Source organism: Aedes albopictus, chromosome 1, assembly GCF_035046485.1.
Source record: "Aedes albopictus strain Foshan chromosome 1, AalbF5, whole genome shotgun sequence".
Lineage (NCBI taxonomy): Eukaryota > Metazoa > Arthropoda > Insecta > Diptera > Culicidae > Aedes > Aedes albopictus.
Window position 1 is genome coordinate 79,282,851 of NC_085136.1, and position 17,832 is coordinate 79,300,682.

Here is a 17,832-nt window from a genome sequence, read left to right on the forward strand (position 1 = left end):
TCATAACGGTCAACAAGAATAGGTTTGTCGTAACGTCTTTGGCATCCATGACATTTTTTAAATAAAAAATTGAGAAAATATTTATGATATTCGTCATTATCGTCATGATAATAAGAGTTGTAGTCATGCATGTAGTCATGTTATCATGAAGCGTCATGATTTTATGACTTTTATAATCATAAAATAGTATAATCAGTCTCTAGTAACAGCGGTTGCCGAAATAACGATTTGTCCATCCTGAGTCACTGTAAATAAGCAACTATTCTGCATCTTCGTTCCGAAATTATTCAATTATTGTTTGTGATATGCATTCAATAAGGCTATTAATGAAACACGTTTGGCAAACGCACGTACCTTCAATGTTTTAAAATTAAACTTTATTGAAATATCTATAGACATTCTAGCAATACTTGTAAGGTGGTTGCACTGTAATTTGTCCTTTTACAAACTGGATTCACTAATGTCCGGCGCGTAAGAGATAACGCACTCTTACGGTGTGGCGGAACGCATATCGAACACTATGTACTACTACTCCATCGGATTAATAAGTTTGTCCTTGTTCGAACCTTGCGGTAGTGCAAACAAATTCGGTCGTCGATTTCTTGTTCTCAGATTAAATAAATAGTAGTTACAGATCATAAGCTAGCGCGAACTGATTCGAGTTTGATCCACTTGATGGAAAATAAATATTCTTGTTCTGAATAATTAAACCTAGATGGTAGTTTGTAGAAATAAACATTTGTAAGAGCAAACAATTATAAATATAGCTTCTTGAATTTCACTGCTGATGGTTGTTGGGTTCCGTCGCTTCCTATAAACACTACTGGGTTAGAAAATAGAGCGGACGTTCCTCGACTTACCGTACACTAGGTACTACAAAAGTATAACAGCTTAAACCGATTGTTTGAAACAACTTCTTTTTTCACTTGTTCTCTCCAATGATCGTCAACTCTCGCGACTGACTAAATTTCGCTCTGTCCGCTTCCTGTCTTCCTTATTGCACGATTTTTCTTTATTTTGTATCTGTTTCAGTAGGTCAACGTGTTCTTTTTTTTGGTGGTTTCCGACTGTGCCTATTGTTCGTGGTTGATTGTGTTCTTTGGTCATGTTCGATTATTATTCTAGTTTTTTTATCATTTTGATTAGGTCTATATAAGATTCTATTTGTTGTGTGGAAATTGAGTACATTTTCGCTACAATTACAATTAGACATCGATTAAGTGTTATGGTTGTTTGTTGATGATAAGAGGGATGGTATGTAAGTTAAGGGAAGGAGATGAAGCTTCTATACCGTTAACAAACTTGATAGGAATTTTTGTTTCCTATTTTTTGAGGAGTTATTTGTGATTGGGCTCAAATTTGCATTTTTTTTGTTTTTATTGCGCTGTTTGACATTCAATCTGTCACGTTTGACAGATCGAAGTGTCAAAATAAACCAGAACGAAACCAAAATTCATTCGTTTTCTTAAATTCCTGATTGTTGTATCTGTATGTGGTGTATCGTCATTGGGTGCGAGACAGGCCCTAATCTATAACGAAAAATTCCACCTAAAAATTGCGCGTGTTTATCATCAAAAGTGGGGGATTCGATGGCGTTTGGATGCATCATCATCATCATCTAGACGTCGATTACGGTGTCGTTTACTTGAGTGCATTTCAGCTTCTCCTGCATCTGAGCAAGCATGTCCTGCATTCGTCGAATCTGAAATGGGTAGAAGGGTTGTTGTTAATTAGTTGTATTTACAATGTTTCAGCTATCAACTTCTATAGGTTATCTCTACTTCTGATGAACACCCTTAGGTTTGACTTATAAGATTTTATTATAAATTATCAATAAGATAAATTTCTCAGGAAAAAATCCTGGGCAAATTCTAAGCACAATATTGGAAGGAACTACTAGAGGAATCTCTGAAATCATTAGAGAAATCTTGAGAGAGAAATCCTGGGATGATTTCTGGAGGAATCCATGAATGAAACCCTGGAGAAATCCCTAAAGGAATCCCAGGAGAAAACTCAGGATGAATTCTGAAGGAATTCCGGCAGAAATCCCTGAAAGAATTCATAAAATGAAGTAATCGTGAAGTAATCCCCGAAAGAATCTCAAAAGGAATCCCTCTGAATGTCCTAGAGGAATGTCTGAAAGAATCATGGTAGAGATCTCCGAAAGAATTCTGGAGCAATCCCTGATGAAATCCCGGAAGGAATCTCTGAAGAATTCGTACAAGAATTCCCTAAGGAAAACAAGAAAACCGGTGAGAAATCCTTGAAGGAATCTTTAAGAGAATCTCGGGAGGAATCGCCAAAAGCAAACCCGGGAGAATCAAGAAAGGAACCACGAGAGACATTTCTGAAGAAACCCCTGAAAGGATCCAGAAGGAATCCCCAGAGGAAACCCCAAACCTAAGTAACATTTTATAGTCAAATAGACTAGAAGAGTTTCTTGACACCTTCATAAAACCAAAATTAAAGGTATTAGATTTTATGGCGGTTCGTAAAACTTCTAATCTCCGGAGGAATACCTGGAAGAATACCGGAAGAAATCTCCAAATTAATTCACGGGGAAACTTTAAAAAATCCTTGAATAAATATCGGGAGGCATATCTACACGAAATCCCGTGAGAAAACCCTGGAAGATATCCCGAAGGAATTCCATGAAGAATCGAATCCCGGAAGGAATCCACGAAACCATAATCTTGAAATAATCCATGACAGAATCTCAAAAGGAGTCCCTTTGAATGCCTTGGAGAAATCTCTAACAGAATCATAGGAGAAATGAGGGCCCATATAGCCGAGGCGGTAAACGCACGGATATTGAGCATGACCATGCTGAGGGTGACGGGTTCGATTCCCGGTCGGTCCAGGATCTTTTCGTAAAGGAAATTTCCTTGACTTCCTTGGGCATAGAGTATCTTCGTGCCTGCCACACGATATACGCATGCAAAATGGTCATTGGTAGAGGAAGCTCTCAGTTAATAACTGTGGAAGTGCTCATAGAACACTAAGCTGAGAAGCAGGCTTTGTCCCAATGAGGACGTTACGCCAAGAAGAAGAAGAAGGAGAAATCTCTGAAATGATTCCGGAGCAATCCTTGAAGGAATTCCAAGAGAAATCATCGAAGGAATCCCTAGAAGTATCCCGGAACGGGTCTCTGGAGGAATTCCACAAGAATGCCCTTATTGAAACCGGGGAATAATCCTTGGAATGTTACTTAAAGCATTTATTAAAAGAATCTCTGGAGAAATCTCTAAAGAAAACCTCTGAAAAATCAATTAGGAAATTGAGAATTCAATGAAGCAATTTTGGGTAGAATTCACGGAGGATACCCGAAGGAGTCCCTGAAAGAAGCTTGGGAGAAATCCCTGATGGAATTCCAGGAGAAAACCCAGGAAAAATCCAGGAGGTTTCCCTAATGCACTCTTGGAAATAATCCGTGAAAAACGCCCGGAAAGGGGTCCCGAGAGAAATCTTTTAGGTAATCCCTAGATAAATCAATGAAGAAATCCCTGGAGGAACTCCTAACGAAATACCAGAATGAATTCTTGAAGGAATCCTTGACAAAATCCTGGAGGAATACAAGGAGAAATACCATTAGAAAAAAGTTGGATTTCAGCTTTTTGTACGTAACCAGGGAAACCACTAAAGAAGTTCCAAGAAAAATACCAAAAGAGCTCCATAAAACAATCTCAGGAGAAACCAATGGAGGAATCCGGGGGAGGAATCTGAAGTAATCCAGGGAGAAATCCCTGGAGTGATCTTCTAAAAAAATTTCTAGATAAACCCGGGAAACATCCCTGATGAGATCCGAAAGAATCCCGAAGAAATTCCTGTAAAAATCCAGGATGAATTCCTTAAAGAATGCCGGATGGCCTCCTGGGAGAAATCTCCTAAGAAATCCTGGAAGACGTCAATGAAGGCATGTTGGAAGAAATCCCTGAATAAATCTCTAAACAAATCCTGGGAAGAATCACTGATACCATCCCTGAATGCATCCTTGAAGAATTTTCTAAAATGAACCTGTGAGTGATAACTCAATGGAAAAATTCTGAGAGGTAGGGTGGCGAGCTACTTGGGCAGTGACCGGTATTTTGGGCACTTTATGCTATAACTCTGTCAATTCCAAATCAATTGACTTGAAATTTTGTACACGGCTGGATACTATACGTATCTCACCGCGTTCCAAAAATTGTGCTTAAGTCTGGCTGAGTTATAGCAGAAAAGTGCCGAGATAGTTCCACGTCCCTGCTAATGAAGGAATCCTGGAAGGAATCCCGAAAGAAGTCCGAGATAAAACCCTGGAAGAATCCTGGAGGAACCGTTGATGGAATCTCAGGAATAATCTGTGGAAGAACCCGAAAGGCATCCTGGGATGAATCCCTGAAGGAATCCATGAAAGATTCCTGGGAGAAACCCCTGATGGAATGTCGGAAATGCACCTGAAGGAATCCCGAGAGAATTCCTTAAAGGAACCCAAAGAGGAATTGATGAAAGTATGCTGGGAGGAGTTCCTAACTGAATTCTAGAAAACAAAAAAAAAAATGGAGGAATCCTTAACAGAGTCCTGGAGGAATCACAGAATCCCAGGAGAAATCCGTAACGGACCCTCGAGAAGAATGAATGGAGGAATCCCGGAAAGAACTCCGAAAGGAGTCCCGGGGGAAATATCGCTGAAAGAATCTTGAGAAAAACGCTGGAAGAAACCCCTGAAAGAATCCCGGGAGAAATCAAGATCCATGCTGATATCCCTGAAGGAATTCTTGACGGAAACCTAGAAAACATATTTAAAGAGGCCCCTGCAGACATCCCTTGTGAAATCTCGTGAGAAATCAATGATAGAATCCTGGGTGGAATCCGTCGAAAAATCCCGAAAGGAATCCTCTAAATACTGGAAGGAATCCCTGAAAGAATTCTGGAGCAATCCCTGAAAGATACTCAAGAGGAATCCCTTTGGGAATACCGGAAGAATCACCTACAAATATCCCTGGAGCAGAAATTCGATAGATGACTACCTGTACGTTTACCAGGAAGAATCCTGAGTGGAATACCGGGAGGAGTTGTAGGAGAAATCCTGGGATAGGCGCCTAAGAATGAATTATAAAATGAAACTTGGTAGGAAGAATTCATGGAGAAATATCGGAAAGAATTGCTGAATATTTTTTATAGATGCTGAAGCCTACGAGCTATAAAAGACCTACTGGAAACTGTACTAGTCTAGAGTACACTGGTTCTCTGTCTGTCTTTGCGAACTCTGGGAATGTTAGCAGACACAGATGACGATGATGACGACAACAAGGATGTATACACTGACGAGGACGTGGACGTGATCGGCCCAGGTGTCAACGGTGGGAACTTGCTAGACGAGTCCTCTGTGTCCGTCGGCAACAAAGATGGAGTTGAACCTTGCGGCGCAGCTCTTGGAATGCTCCTCGTATCCAGAAGAACATCTAGAGGTAGTGTTGACTGCGGTCTGCAGGTTCCTGTTACCGCCACAACTGCGCTTTTGGTTGACATGCCCTAGGACCATCCGTTGATCGTCAATCTAGGTCTTGGCGATCTTCTCACCCACTGTTCCAGCCCTTCTTGTTTCTGTACGTACACCTTTGCATAGACCGCATCGTATGCAGATCCTCTGATTCTCTTCCGTGTCGTTATTCTTCCGTTCTCTGGCGGAGCGAAAAGCAGGCCCAGACTTCTGATGCACCGCCCGGGGACTTGCGTTCGTCGTTCCGTGCCTCTGGAGCGGATCTACTGATATCTGCCTTTGTGGGCCTCTCCATTCAGAGTTGTGGAGAAGGTTAGTAGGAAATCTTCAAACGCCGACCTTCTCTTCATGAATATTTTCTAGCGCTCTCTGTAGAACGTTTCCACGAACCTGTCCACCCAACCGTTCGGATGCGAATAAGAAGGTGCTGTTGTGACGTAATCGATACCACACTGTCACTGCTGAACTGCTAGAACATTATGCTCGTGGACTGCGCGGCCATGGAAGTTATCCGTTACGTTGGTACTACTTCAAGCTACTTTCAATGCGCGTCGAGTGCTAGTTAAGAATGAACTCCGTCAATGAGACCGGACTGAGCGATATCTTCATCTATCAACTGCCAATATACGTAGTTACCTGCTAGCACCTTCTTCCGTGGGATCCTGTGGTGTCTCCGGTGCAACTGCCACACAAACTGTTATAGATGCTTCTCGGAAATCATCAAGCGTTCTCTGACCATTATACACTTTCCAACAGTGTACAGAAAATCTTCGTCTCTTTCGACTAACCTTTTCAAAGGTATCGGTACACTTTGGTTGGACACAACTGTTCGTCAAATTGGGTATCCTTTTCCACCGACTTGAAACTGAGCGAAAGAAAGCTTACTGCGTCGTCTGCCACATATTGCAAATCCTCCATGAGTTGTATGGATTGCGAGCATGATTCTTGAGCTCGCAATCACATCGTTCTCGTCAAGCTCAGCGTGATTGTTAACTAACCTCGGCAGATCATCGGCATTGCCGAACTTCTTGGTCTAAACGTACTTGTTGATGACGACATGCCTCTGGAGCCGACCTACTGATACCTGAGCGTCAGTACTTAGCCCTGTAGACGGTTCGCCGTGTTTTCTGGAATACCCTCGATTACGAACTTCCCGTAATAGTTAAAAGCACTCACGAAATGACAGACTCTGGCATTCTTCGCTGCAGGCATCCTCTGAATAGCTCAAATTTTACAGGGTTCAACCACAGACAAACAGACGTAACACCTTGAACGATTTTCATGAAAATCCAACGCCCAGTTCACACTACCATCACCTGGTGAAAAAGTTGCACGAATCACTGTGTTGTGCAATATCGTTAACAGAAGGCGCTAATGTGAAACGTCAAACGCATAGCAAAACTATGCGCGCGCCTCTGATTGTGAAAGCCACAACTATGAAAATTTAAAATGATCGTTAAAAGCGTGGTCGATGGAAATTTCGCATGTGTTACGTCTGTTTATCTGTGGTTTAACTGTATTGATTTCACTTAGATGTCCCAGATAAACTGTACTTTTCCGCTCGGATGGTGAATCCGAACTTCTGAATGTGCTGCACAGCACCGCACGAAGATTCCTTTTGTGGTCTTTTATGTCGAATCCGCCAACAACTATGTTGTCCAGGTAGCCGCTCACTTGTTTCAATCCGACCGACATCGTGTTGATCAGCTGTTTGAAATGCTCCGGGCGCAGACTTGGTTCAAGGTGGAAGATGGTTGTAGATGTACGTATAGTTCTCGGCGCGTCTTAATCTTCAGGAGGTTGCTAGGGCATTCATCCGCCTCCACTTGTAGGAAACGCATTCGTCAGGCTGAAAACAGTGTAGTTAACTGGATTGGTGAAGACATCCTGTGGCAAAGGTAACGGATACTGCCCTCTTCAGTGCTTTATTCAGTCCCGTCGAGTAGTCTCCACAGACTCTTATTTCCCATTTACCTTACGAAACTCCCCAATCGGAGCTGGCCGCTCCGAAATATCTACCGGTGTGATGATCTTCGCACGTCTCAATCGGCCTAGCTCGTTGTCGACTGCCTGGAACATTGCGCATACACTACCGGACGCTTCAGTCGAAACACAGGGATCTTAGGTGGGAGCCTAGGATTCTTTCCCAAAACGAATCTTGTTTACACACTGGTAGTGTGGACTTATGTTCTGTGGTGCTTCCCCTGGGAGGTTACCGAATTCTGGGTACACACTGCACAGGTAGCTCAAGCAGAATAGGCCTAGGCATGACTAAGGCTAAGCAGTGGGCCCTGCTGAGCCTCTTCGGTAATACTGCACATCCGGAAGTAACTATGTACAAGTGACATTGCACCGTTTTGAAAAGTGTGGCGATGGATATACGCTTAGGTAATCATGCACAGGGGACCAGGTAGCGACGGTATTATATCCTCTTAGTAAGGTCGGGTGACACTGACCAAAAACGGCGATGCCGTTTTCCATTCCATAAACCGTAGCAAGGTCTCATGAGCCCACTCCACATAAGGGGTTGTGCCAAACCTTGGGTGGCCTCCTGCTTGCATAGATAACCACCAGGATCATTGGCGACTACTTCATTGATAGAGAGATATAGTGGCACTAAGGGGAATCCAACAGACATAAATTCAACAATAAGAGCGTAAGCGGTTAGGAAGTGGGGTCGATGGTAAGCCTGTTTGTGAGAGGAGGACTGGCGAAATCTCCACTACGAAGGATGAGAGTGGAAGCCGGTGTACCCCCAGAGAGTAAGTTTGAGATACACGAGGCGGTACAGTGTCGCCTGAGGATGCGTAGACCTCACAAGGGCGCTGAACCGCAATAGGAACGGGCTACCAAAAATTTTAGTAGTCGCTGAGCAGCTCGATGAGCTGATCGGTTACACGAGCGGGCGAAGCAACATCAGCCAGAATCTCAAGTAAGGACTGCTGAAGCTTATTCGCAAGTCGGTGGCCCTATTGTTATTATTATCAGCTTTATTAAGGAGATTTTCAACCCGCGGCTGGTTCATCTCCAATGGTGGTCCTAGTCAAGAAGGAGTACAACCTTATGTCCGAAGAGCGGAGCGCGGTCACGCCACGGCTCAAGCTGCATGGCCGAAATCAGGCGAAGAGGCGTGGCCCCCGAGGGGTGAGAAGCGCACGGCAGAAGTGAGTGAATCGTCGAAGGGAAAGGGATCGGCCAGTGCGAGCAACCAGCAAAAAGCACAAAGGGCAGGGAAACCAATCCCCACGAGGCCAACTTCAAGAAAACTAGGGGTCAACAGAACCAAGGGAAGGACCCTTGGATCACAGTTGGGAACTAAGGTAGGGGAAAACGAGAGGGCGTAACCGGCCCGCAAGCGCGAAAGGAGCAATGCGCTGGTCGCCAAAACCGAGGCGGATACGTACGTCGAGGTGTCGGAGGCTAAATCGTCTCACCGCAGGGCGCGGATGTAGAAAGCATTTGGCGCACCAGAGCCGGAGAGATGATGCTAGTACTGAAAAAGGAGGTGTCCTAGAAGGGCACCTCCTACGAGGCCAAGAGGTACTGGGCGAGAAGGTGCAGGTGAAAGCCCTGACGGCGGAGGTGACTCCTCCAGTGTAAAAACCCGGACGAGATTACCGACGCAGAGGAGTTCGCAGCCACCCTCAAGCAGCAGTATGAGGTAGATGCACCAAATGCCTGCGAAAAGGCCCGACAGGCACACAGATCGACACGATCACACTCCCTGTAGGAGAGGTGAACAAAGCGACTGCAGGGTCACGACGGGTGGGCCTAAATATCCACGCGTGGAGGACCTTTACTGCATCCCTCCCGACAACGGGAGCTGGGTAGCGTATAAGGCTAGTGGGGATCTGTACAACCGGTAGGGTTCCGGGTCATTTGGCCGAACGCCATTTGGCCGAATGCCGTTTGGCCGAACGCCATTTGGCCGAAAGTGTCATTTGGCCGAACGCCATTTGGCCGAATGCCATTTGGCCGAAAAAGGATGATGAACTTAAGTGATCTTGCCACTGTTGCCTATATCAGTACAGCTCGAAAGAACAGCCTTTGATTCAAAGAAGGAAAAATCTGACAAAAATAGTCCCAGTTTCAACGCCAACTAATCCCTTGATGGTAAAACTTGAAAGAATAGCCTATGATTAAAAGAAGGAAATATTTCTGATGATCATATTGGCAGCTAGAATGTTATCCAGAGTTTGCCCACGCCTCCAAAACCTTTTGATAATAATTCGGCCAAACGACCCTTTCGGCCAAATGGCGTTCGGCCAAACGACATTCGGCCAAACGGCATTCGGCCAAACGGCATTCGGCCAAATGGCCGGACACCAACCGGTAGCTTCGCTATCAAACGCACTAGTGGGATTGAGTTCTTTGGTCATCGGTGGAGACTTCAACGCAGTGGTGTAAACGCTAGACTAACGCGTGGGCTCGTAGCCGAGGGTCATTGGAAGTCATCGGGGATGGCTGACCTCGCGCTTCGAAAAGCCGAAATTTCTGGAGCGATTCCTCATAATCTGTCCAGCGATCTAGGCAGAGCCCTAAGGCATGTATGCAACTCCGCAATGCCAAGGAGAACCCTACCCTGGAATGGAGTCTCGGATAGCCTGTGTCGGATACTGCAGAGCTACTTCCAGAACAGGGTGCTTCTCCACGACACCGAGAAAGAACAGTTACAGCAGTTACAACATCACGGCGGAGGTACCTAAGGCGTCAATCCCGTGGCGTATGACGGGGTACTGAGGCTCACACTACCATCGCGGAAAACTGGTTAGCTGTGCCGCGGCACATTAGACTTGTGCTATAGGACGCATGTGATCGGCATAGTGGAGGGCTGGATGAGATCAAGACAGCTGACACTCGCTCTACACAAAACGGAAGTGGTACGGGGCGGACAAGTACAATTCCGTATCTTCCACGGTCTACCGAATTTGGCTTGAACTGCAGAGAAAATGGTGGGTTGGCAGTTTTCGGTTTCGACTGTGATATAAATGGCCTATTCAGCCTTGAAAAAAAAAAATACGGCTGTTTAAGCTTGTCTGACGTTTCGGTCACGCTTAGAACCTTCCTTAGGGACTCAATTATTACAGATTCTTTGTCCAGGGTGTTCTATTGAGCATAAACGTGCTATAGAAGACCTTAATTTTTAAAGAAATTATGTCCGTAGCGAAAAACTTCATGAAATACACTTGGGCTCATGGAGATCTCGGTACCCATTGAATTATCTTGTTGGAACAACTCTTTAAAGCCCTTAAAAACATTAAAATTTTCGACCCTCCCATATTGATAAATCGATTATCGGAAATCGTGTTAGTGAGAAGATCAATATAATAGTCAAACGACCTACGCAATATATACCATATGTTTAAGATCGAGTGATTGAAAGAACTGTTGTTAAGCCTTCTACTAAAAAAATGATGGAAGATGATTATTACATAGTTAAAGAAAACATGAGGAAGATGACCTACTACAGAGTTCATGGCGTTCTGCATTAAAGACGGAAGTGATAGTCTTTTGACTACCAAAGTTTGTTTTTTTTTAATTTCAACGAGACCACAAACCATCTTCCAACAACTGATCTGCCAAGCACCGAAACAAGGATATAGCCATGAGACCAATATGAAAATAGTGCATTCTACTTGTTGAACTGGTGCTCGCAAACATCCGGAACCCATAAAATTGTTCTTGGGCTTAATGCTCCCAAAATCCTTACACTATTTTGTCATGCTGCAATTCGTAAATGATAATTCAGCGACAATCGCGCTGACGCTTCTTTCTGTCTGTCTGTCTGTCTGTCTATACACAACTAAAGCCAAACCGTGGGAAACTGAGACAGGAAACAGGCCACAACACTCACTTCCTCTTCCTTCTGCTGCAGCAACCGATCGGTGTCGTTAAAACTACTGGATTCGTGACTGGAAGCGATCGATTCCCGTTTCAGCTTGTTGCGCTCCCGCAGCGCGTGCTGAGAAATCTGCGAAATGCACTGGGCCCGGAAGTTCTCGTAGTGTACGTCGCGGGTGGTGTCCTTCAGGTCCTGCATGTGCGTCGAGATGAGCATCGTACGCAGCTTGATGAGGTCACTGTGCTGGGGGTTTTCCGCTGAAATTTCGTAATGGGTCGTTAGGGTTGTTCTTACTTCGAAGTCCCTGCCGTACTCACCATCCACAACCCCCCAAGGGTACTGACGACCCCGAATCTTCTTGCCGGCCACCTCGAGCACGACATTGCTCCCCACCACGGCAAAAGGAATGCTGGCTTTCAGTTCACGGTCCTGCTGTTTGAACTCCTCGTCTTCGTCCGAATCGCACTCGGGAAACTGGTAGATCTGCAGGCCGTTTGATTCGATATCTTCGAGGACGCGGGTCTTCAACCGTTGCACTTCCGTCGTCGTCAGCGTGTCCGCCTTGCCGATCACTATCACGATGTTGACCTTCTTGTGCATCCGTCGCATCAAGTCGATGTCCATCTGTCGGAGACTAGAAGAAACAGAAAAAAAAATTACTCACGTGATCATCTACTAGCCAACAGCAGGCCTGGTAGCGAGTCACTATTTAGTGACTTGGTCACTATTTTCGTGTAAGTCACTATAAAGTCACTATTTTCAAGACTTCAACTAAAGTCACTTTTTCTGTTAAAAAGTCACTATTTTCAACTATTTTCAATCTCCTGAAATCTAGTCAAGGAGTAAAACAAGAATTGATATTTAAAATAGTGAAAACCTAATTTTGTGTTACTGGAGACAAAAAATGTTGTTCGTTTTAGCACATGATTCATGTGACTATATTTAAAACAGAATATTTTTAGAACTTTTGCTGAAACTCTTGGCGGAATTTCGTTAAAATTTTCAGTGAGCATGTTGAAATCCTTGTGTTTTTGTAATATATGTAATCATTTCTGTGTGAATTTCTGGTGCAGTATGATGTTCTGGTGCAGTTCATAGAAGGAAATTCGAGGACCTGATAAAATTCTTTAAGTAATGTCTAGTCCCAAATAACCACGGTGCTGAAGCTTTATTGCTTATTGCATGCAGATATATGGTGTATTTAGAGCAATCATTACTTTGCATGATCACTCCTTAAGGACATAGTTGCAGGGGTTACAAAATGGCAGCGAGTATGGCCGCCACTCTCTCGCTTATACCTCCCTCCCCTCACCATAGTCATCGAGAAGCGCGGAAGTTAGCGAACAATTTCTCAAAATTATACTTGCTTACCTTCTCAAATTGCACTCAGGTTGCTACTTGTGGTAGACAACTATATTTTTCATCCGTCAGGAAGTACTGCTTTGCAATTTTCACAATATTTGCACAATTTCGTGCCAAAATGTAGCACACACTGCACTTTTTTTTCTTCGACAAGCGCGTCACCCTTATTTTCAAATCACTTTTTAACAGTCTTCCACACAACACAGCACTGTAATAAGTTGATCGATTACGTGAAATTGTCCGCACTTTCGCCTGATCTACCGTTTATCGCGAAAAACTTACGCGTTTCCCACTTTCGTGGCCGAAAACCCGGATTAATTTACATCGCGGTTCGCTAAAACGGAAAAGCGTACCGTCAAACTGAGTGGTATTGTTCAACGTACGGTGAAATTGATAAAACCGCAGTTCATGTTTATCACGAAACAAGGCTGTTATTTTGTTAATCTTTTTAACTATTTTGAATATCATACTTCCAATGTGATTTCAATAGATAACAGAACAATCGTTCGCTGTTTATGAGTTGAAATTACATCAATTAATGTCACCCCATAACACGGTAGTTTTCTACGGTCAGAGAGAAAAAGTACGAGAGAAGAGAGGAGAGAGTTGTCAACAAAAACATAAATAAAGTGGTGCACAATGGGATAATTGGTGGAAATATTGGGCAAAGTAAGGATTTAAATAAATTTAAAAATATTTTATAAGAACAAATTGTGTTGGTGGGCATATGCAATAAATCATATGTGTGCCAAAATTCAAAGGTACAACTGCTATTTTAATATAGCTCATTTGGAACGTTTTTGTTAGTTTATTTGACCAAGTCACACTACACTGTGCGCCGTCTGATTTGTTTGTTTTGAGTGGGTGGTTGAGAGGGTTATTAGAGCGGGAGCCAAGCTTATTATTATGATCTCGAGCAACCTTCACCTTAAGGTCGATTTAAAGTGGAAATGGCAATTATGCGACTGATTCAAGATTATACCGGTAGAATCGTAATTTGATTTCTAGTTTGTATGTAAAGTAATGATTGCTCTAAATATACCTTATATCAGCATGCAATAAGGCTTCAGCACCATGGTTACTTGGGGTAAATGCAATCTTGAAAAAATGTGGTATAATCCTTTAGAATGTCTAGAATATTTTTTATAGTACTTCTCAAATATTGTCTGCAAAAAACAACTTTGAAAAGAGTACTCTACATTCCGAAAACAAATGATGAAAGTCATTCAGTGTGCTTTTGTAGAAGTCTTGAATGATTTATAACATAATTTCTTGAGAAACCTCCGGAATGATATCTCCCAAAAATCTGAAAAAATATGTGCTTTTGCAAGAGTTATTTCAGGGGTACCGTAAAATACTATTTGACTGGCTTTTTTTACTTATTCATTTATTTGGAAGGCTCTCCATGGCTTCCCTCAGAGAATAATTGAGAAAGTCAAGTCAAGTTACTCTACAGTTTTTGCTAGGATAAACCTAATAATCAGTCGAGAACACGGCTGTGCTGTTGCAGATGCAATCGAACCAATATATTTCCTCTTGCATCCGTCCAGATTTGAGAAAAGGAAACATAAGCTTTTAATATTAATGTTTTAATTTCATGCTGACAGATTGTACATTTATGAAGCTTATTAAAAACGAAAGCTAGTAACAATAGTTCTCTAAAGAAGATCTAAACCTAAACATTCCAGATAATCTAGTCAACAGAAAACTCGGCAACTTCTCCCTTAATGCCACGAAGAATACGCCAGAAAATAAATGAGACATCACGCCCGTAAATATTTTGGGAATCTCATCAAAGACTCCCTAAAATGAGATATTTTAAAGAAAATGGAATTCTTCTGCAAGTTAATCTAACATTGCTTTGTATATTCAGAATGATAGAATGATAGTTGGTTTTCCCCCTGTAGCTCTTCAGAAATTTTCAGAGGGTACACCCAGAAAGAAATACTTCAGGAATCCGATCAAAATTACGTTACTACTTTCAGTTATTGGTTTCATCAATTTTTTGAGAGGATTCCTGCAAACATATTCAAAAAATCATACTTGAGAAATTCTGACTCAAATTTACTCACACATTTTCTATGCATACAGGGGATAGACAAAATGATCGGCACAGGCAAAATTTCCACTTTTCAAAAAATATCCAATTAGCTGTAACTTTTCGATAAGTGCATCAAATATTCTAAAATATTCACTGTAAGTTGATCAACTAGCTGTGTATTAGTGGACACAATTTGGAAAAGATCGGGCTATTCTGCACGAAGTTATGAGCATTTTAGAAAAAGGTTGAATTATCCGGTAGTCAACTTTGAGCTGTTATATCTCCGGATTCAATGAACCGAATGCAATGAAACTTTGTCCATCTTTGACTTATATAATGAGCTCTGAAAAACGTTTCACACAACTTGAAGTTATTAACGAAAGAAAAAGTTATAGCGATTTCATTAATTTTATGATTTTTAGTAAATTGGTCTATTTTTAATATGCATCCCATTACTTTTTCAATGAATCGCCGCCTATGTTGTTACTTTCTTTCAAAACATATCTGTATTCAAGAGAATCAGAGGGAATTTAAATGAACTATAATTAGCATCTTGAATTTTTAAACGATGTTGAAATCTAAGAAAATTTGGTGTTTTATTGGAAAAATAATCTAATCGTTATAATTTTCTTCCGTGTTAAGAATTTTTAGTTATGCCAAAAGTTTTCCAAAGCTCATTATATAAGTCATAAATGGTCAAAATTTCATTGCATTCGGTTCATAGAATCCGGAGTTATAACAGCTCAAAGTTGTCTATCGGATAATTTTACCTTTTTTTTAGAATCTTTATAACTTCGTGCAGAATCGTTCAACCTTTTTCGAATTTTGTTCACTGATACACAAATAATTGATCGACTTACAGTAAAAATTTGAGAATATTTGATGCACTTATCGAAAAGTTACAGCTATTTGAAATTTTTTTGAGAAGGGAAAATTTTGCCTGTCCCGATCATTTTGTCTATCCCCTGTATGTTTTCTACATGAATTTCACTCAAAACCAACCAACCAGGTTTTTGATTTTTTTTTAAGAAATCCCACATTCAAAGCATGAAATGGTGATGGACATAATCACGTAAATATTATTGTTAATATGAAAATTGCAATATTGTTATTTTCATTCTAGACAGAATTTTCTCCAGATATTTTAAACCCCTCCAAGATGTTCTCCTGACATCTGTCTACAATGACGAAGCAAATAGGGTCTGGGACCATTTGGGCAGGAGCACCTATTTTGGGCACTTGCTGCTAGAACTCAGTCAATTTCAAATCGATTGAGTTGAATTTTTGTTCATGGCTAGATACTGTGCCTAGCTGACCGTGTCTCAAAAATCAAGTCAATCGGTTGAAAATTGACTGAGTTATAGCAGCAAGTGCCCAAAATAGGTGCTCCTGCCCAAATGGTCCCAGACCCTACCAGCAATTATGTTCATAGAAACTCGTTTAATAAGAAACTCAGAGGTTTTTTCTTTGATTCCTCAGATTAAATCGCCAAGTATTTCTTTATCAACTAGGGTTTTGCCAAAAAAAAAAAACACTCAAGAACATCCGTTTCCTCTTCGTCAAGAATTTTCCTCTTCGTCAAGAATTTTCCAAGAAATTCCATCAATGTGTCCCAAAGGGTTTCTAAAATTGGAAAAATGAATATACATGCAATTTTAAACAATTTTTGGAATAAGCTTGAGTCTTGTCTTGAAAATGGTTATTATGCGGTACTACAGATCTTTCTAAATCAAGCCCGTTCAAAAAATTGTAATCACTATTTTTTTGTGCGAAAAGTCACTATTTAGTCACTTTTTTTCTTTCCTTAAGTCACTATTTAATCACTATTTTCGAGAAATTGGTCACTAAATTAACTATTTTGACCATCAGGTTTTGCTACCAGCCCTGCAACAGACGGCACTTACCCATGTCCCCAAGGTGGCACAAAGTAGAGCAAACAATGAACACGATTATCCTGAATGTTCCGCCGGTTCAGGCCGCTTTCGTCGGTGAAGTACTGCCGGAACTGTTCGTCAATGTACTGCGTACACACCCGCCAGCTGTCTTCGCAGTTGATCGAGTCGCCGAACCCGGGTGTGTCCACGATGGTCAACCGCAGCTTCACACCCTTCTCCTCGATATCGAGCGTCTTCTTGTCGATTTTGGTCGTTTTCTCCGTCCGTTCCTCGACCTGCGAGACCGTCCGGTTCTGGTACAGGTCCGTCAGGAACAGGCTGTTGATCAGCGTGGACTTGCCGAGCCCGCTCTCGCCGCAAACCATCAGCGTGAACTCGAAACCACGCTTGACCGATTTGCGGTGCACCTGTTCGGCTAGGGTCGCGAAACCGATGTAGTCCCGCTCAGCTGGAAGGAGTCATAAAGGGAAAGATGGACACATTATTGAAACTGAATATAAACATAACATCGGGACGAAAAATAGGAAAGTTTTTCGAAAATTTGAATGTTGTAAATAGAATGTATCTGTAATCGGAGAAAATCATAGTCGATATAGAAGTAGCATTCATAGATGTAGAAGTGCTCATAGAACACTGAGCTGAGAAGCAGGCCTTCAAGAGCCTACAAGTTGCCGTTTTAAAACGAGGGATTTGCCAGGCCCAAATCTACGCTCCATACAAATTTTCTAATTTTTGTTTGAACGTAAGTCTACCAGATAAACCCTACTAGAAAAATATATCAAGTTTATAACACATTGTGTTATGATGATATGATATTTTTCTATAACTTATTTTGTTAAAATCTAGATGCAGGATGATGTTAAAATAACTAAAACTGTAACAAAAAGTACACCGGTCTAATCAAAATAACAACCTATTTTGTTATATTCAGAACAAAATTATAACACAATATGATATAAATTTTAGCTTCATGAAAACTAGTTTCTATCATATTTTGATACAATTGTGTAAAATGTTGTTCTGAATGACAAAGAATCAAAACTCAATTATTTCACAATGAGTTATTAAACAACATTTATAACATAATATGATACAATTGAGTTATAATATTTTTAAACACCAATGAAGTTAAACATGATTATATCACAATGAGTTATACATATCATGGTTTGTTATAATTATGTTAATTTTTTGTTAGAATCTTCTAGTCGGA

The 17,832-nt window shown here is 41.7% G+C and overlaps 1 protein-coding gene across 4 annotated transcripts in view; it reads right to left on the reverse strand.

The window, feature by feature from the left end:
* Positions 1-355: 355 nt before the first annotated feature.
* Positions 356-17,832, reverse strand: part of LOC115253965 (septin-4) — an 85,616-nt gene continuing 68,139 nt past the window's right edge. For all 4 annotated transcript variants that reach the window (XM_029854835.2, XM_029854837.2, XM_029854836.2 and 1 more), the window contains exons 3-6: positions 16,629-17,067; positions 11,639-11,955; positions 11,334-11,578; positions 356-1,702 (exon numbers count right to left, since the gene is read on the reverse strand). In XM_029854835.2, the coding sequence (XP_029710695.1) occupies positions 1,619-1,702; positions 11,334-11,578; positions 11,639-11,955; positions 16,629-17,067 (1,085 nt within the window). In that variant the 3' untranslated portion in view covers positions 356-1,618. The remainder of the gene's footprint in view (positions 1,703-11,333; positions 11,579-11,638; positions 11,956-16,628; positions 17,068-17,832) is intronic.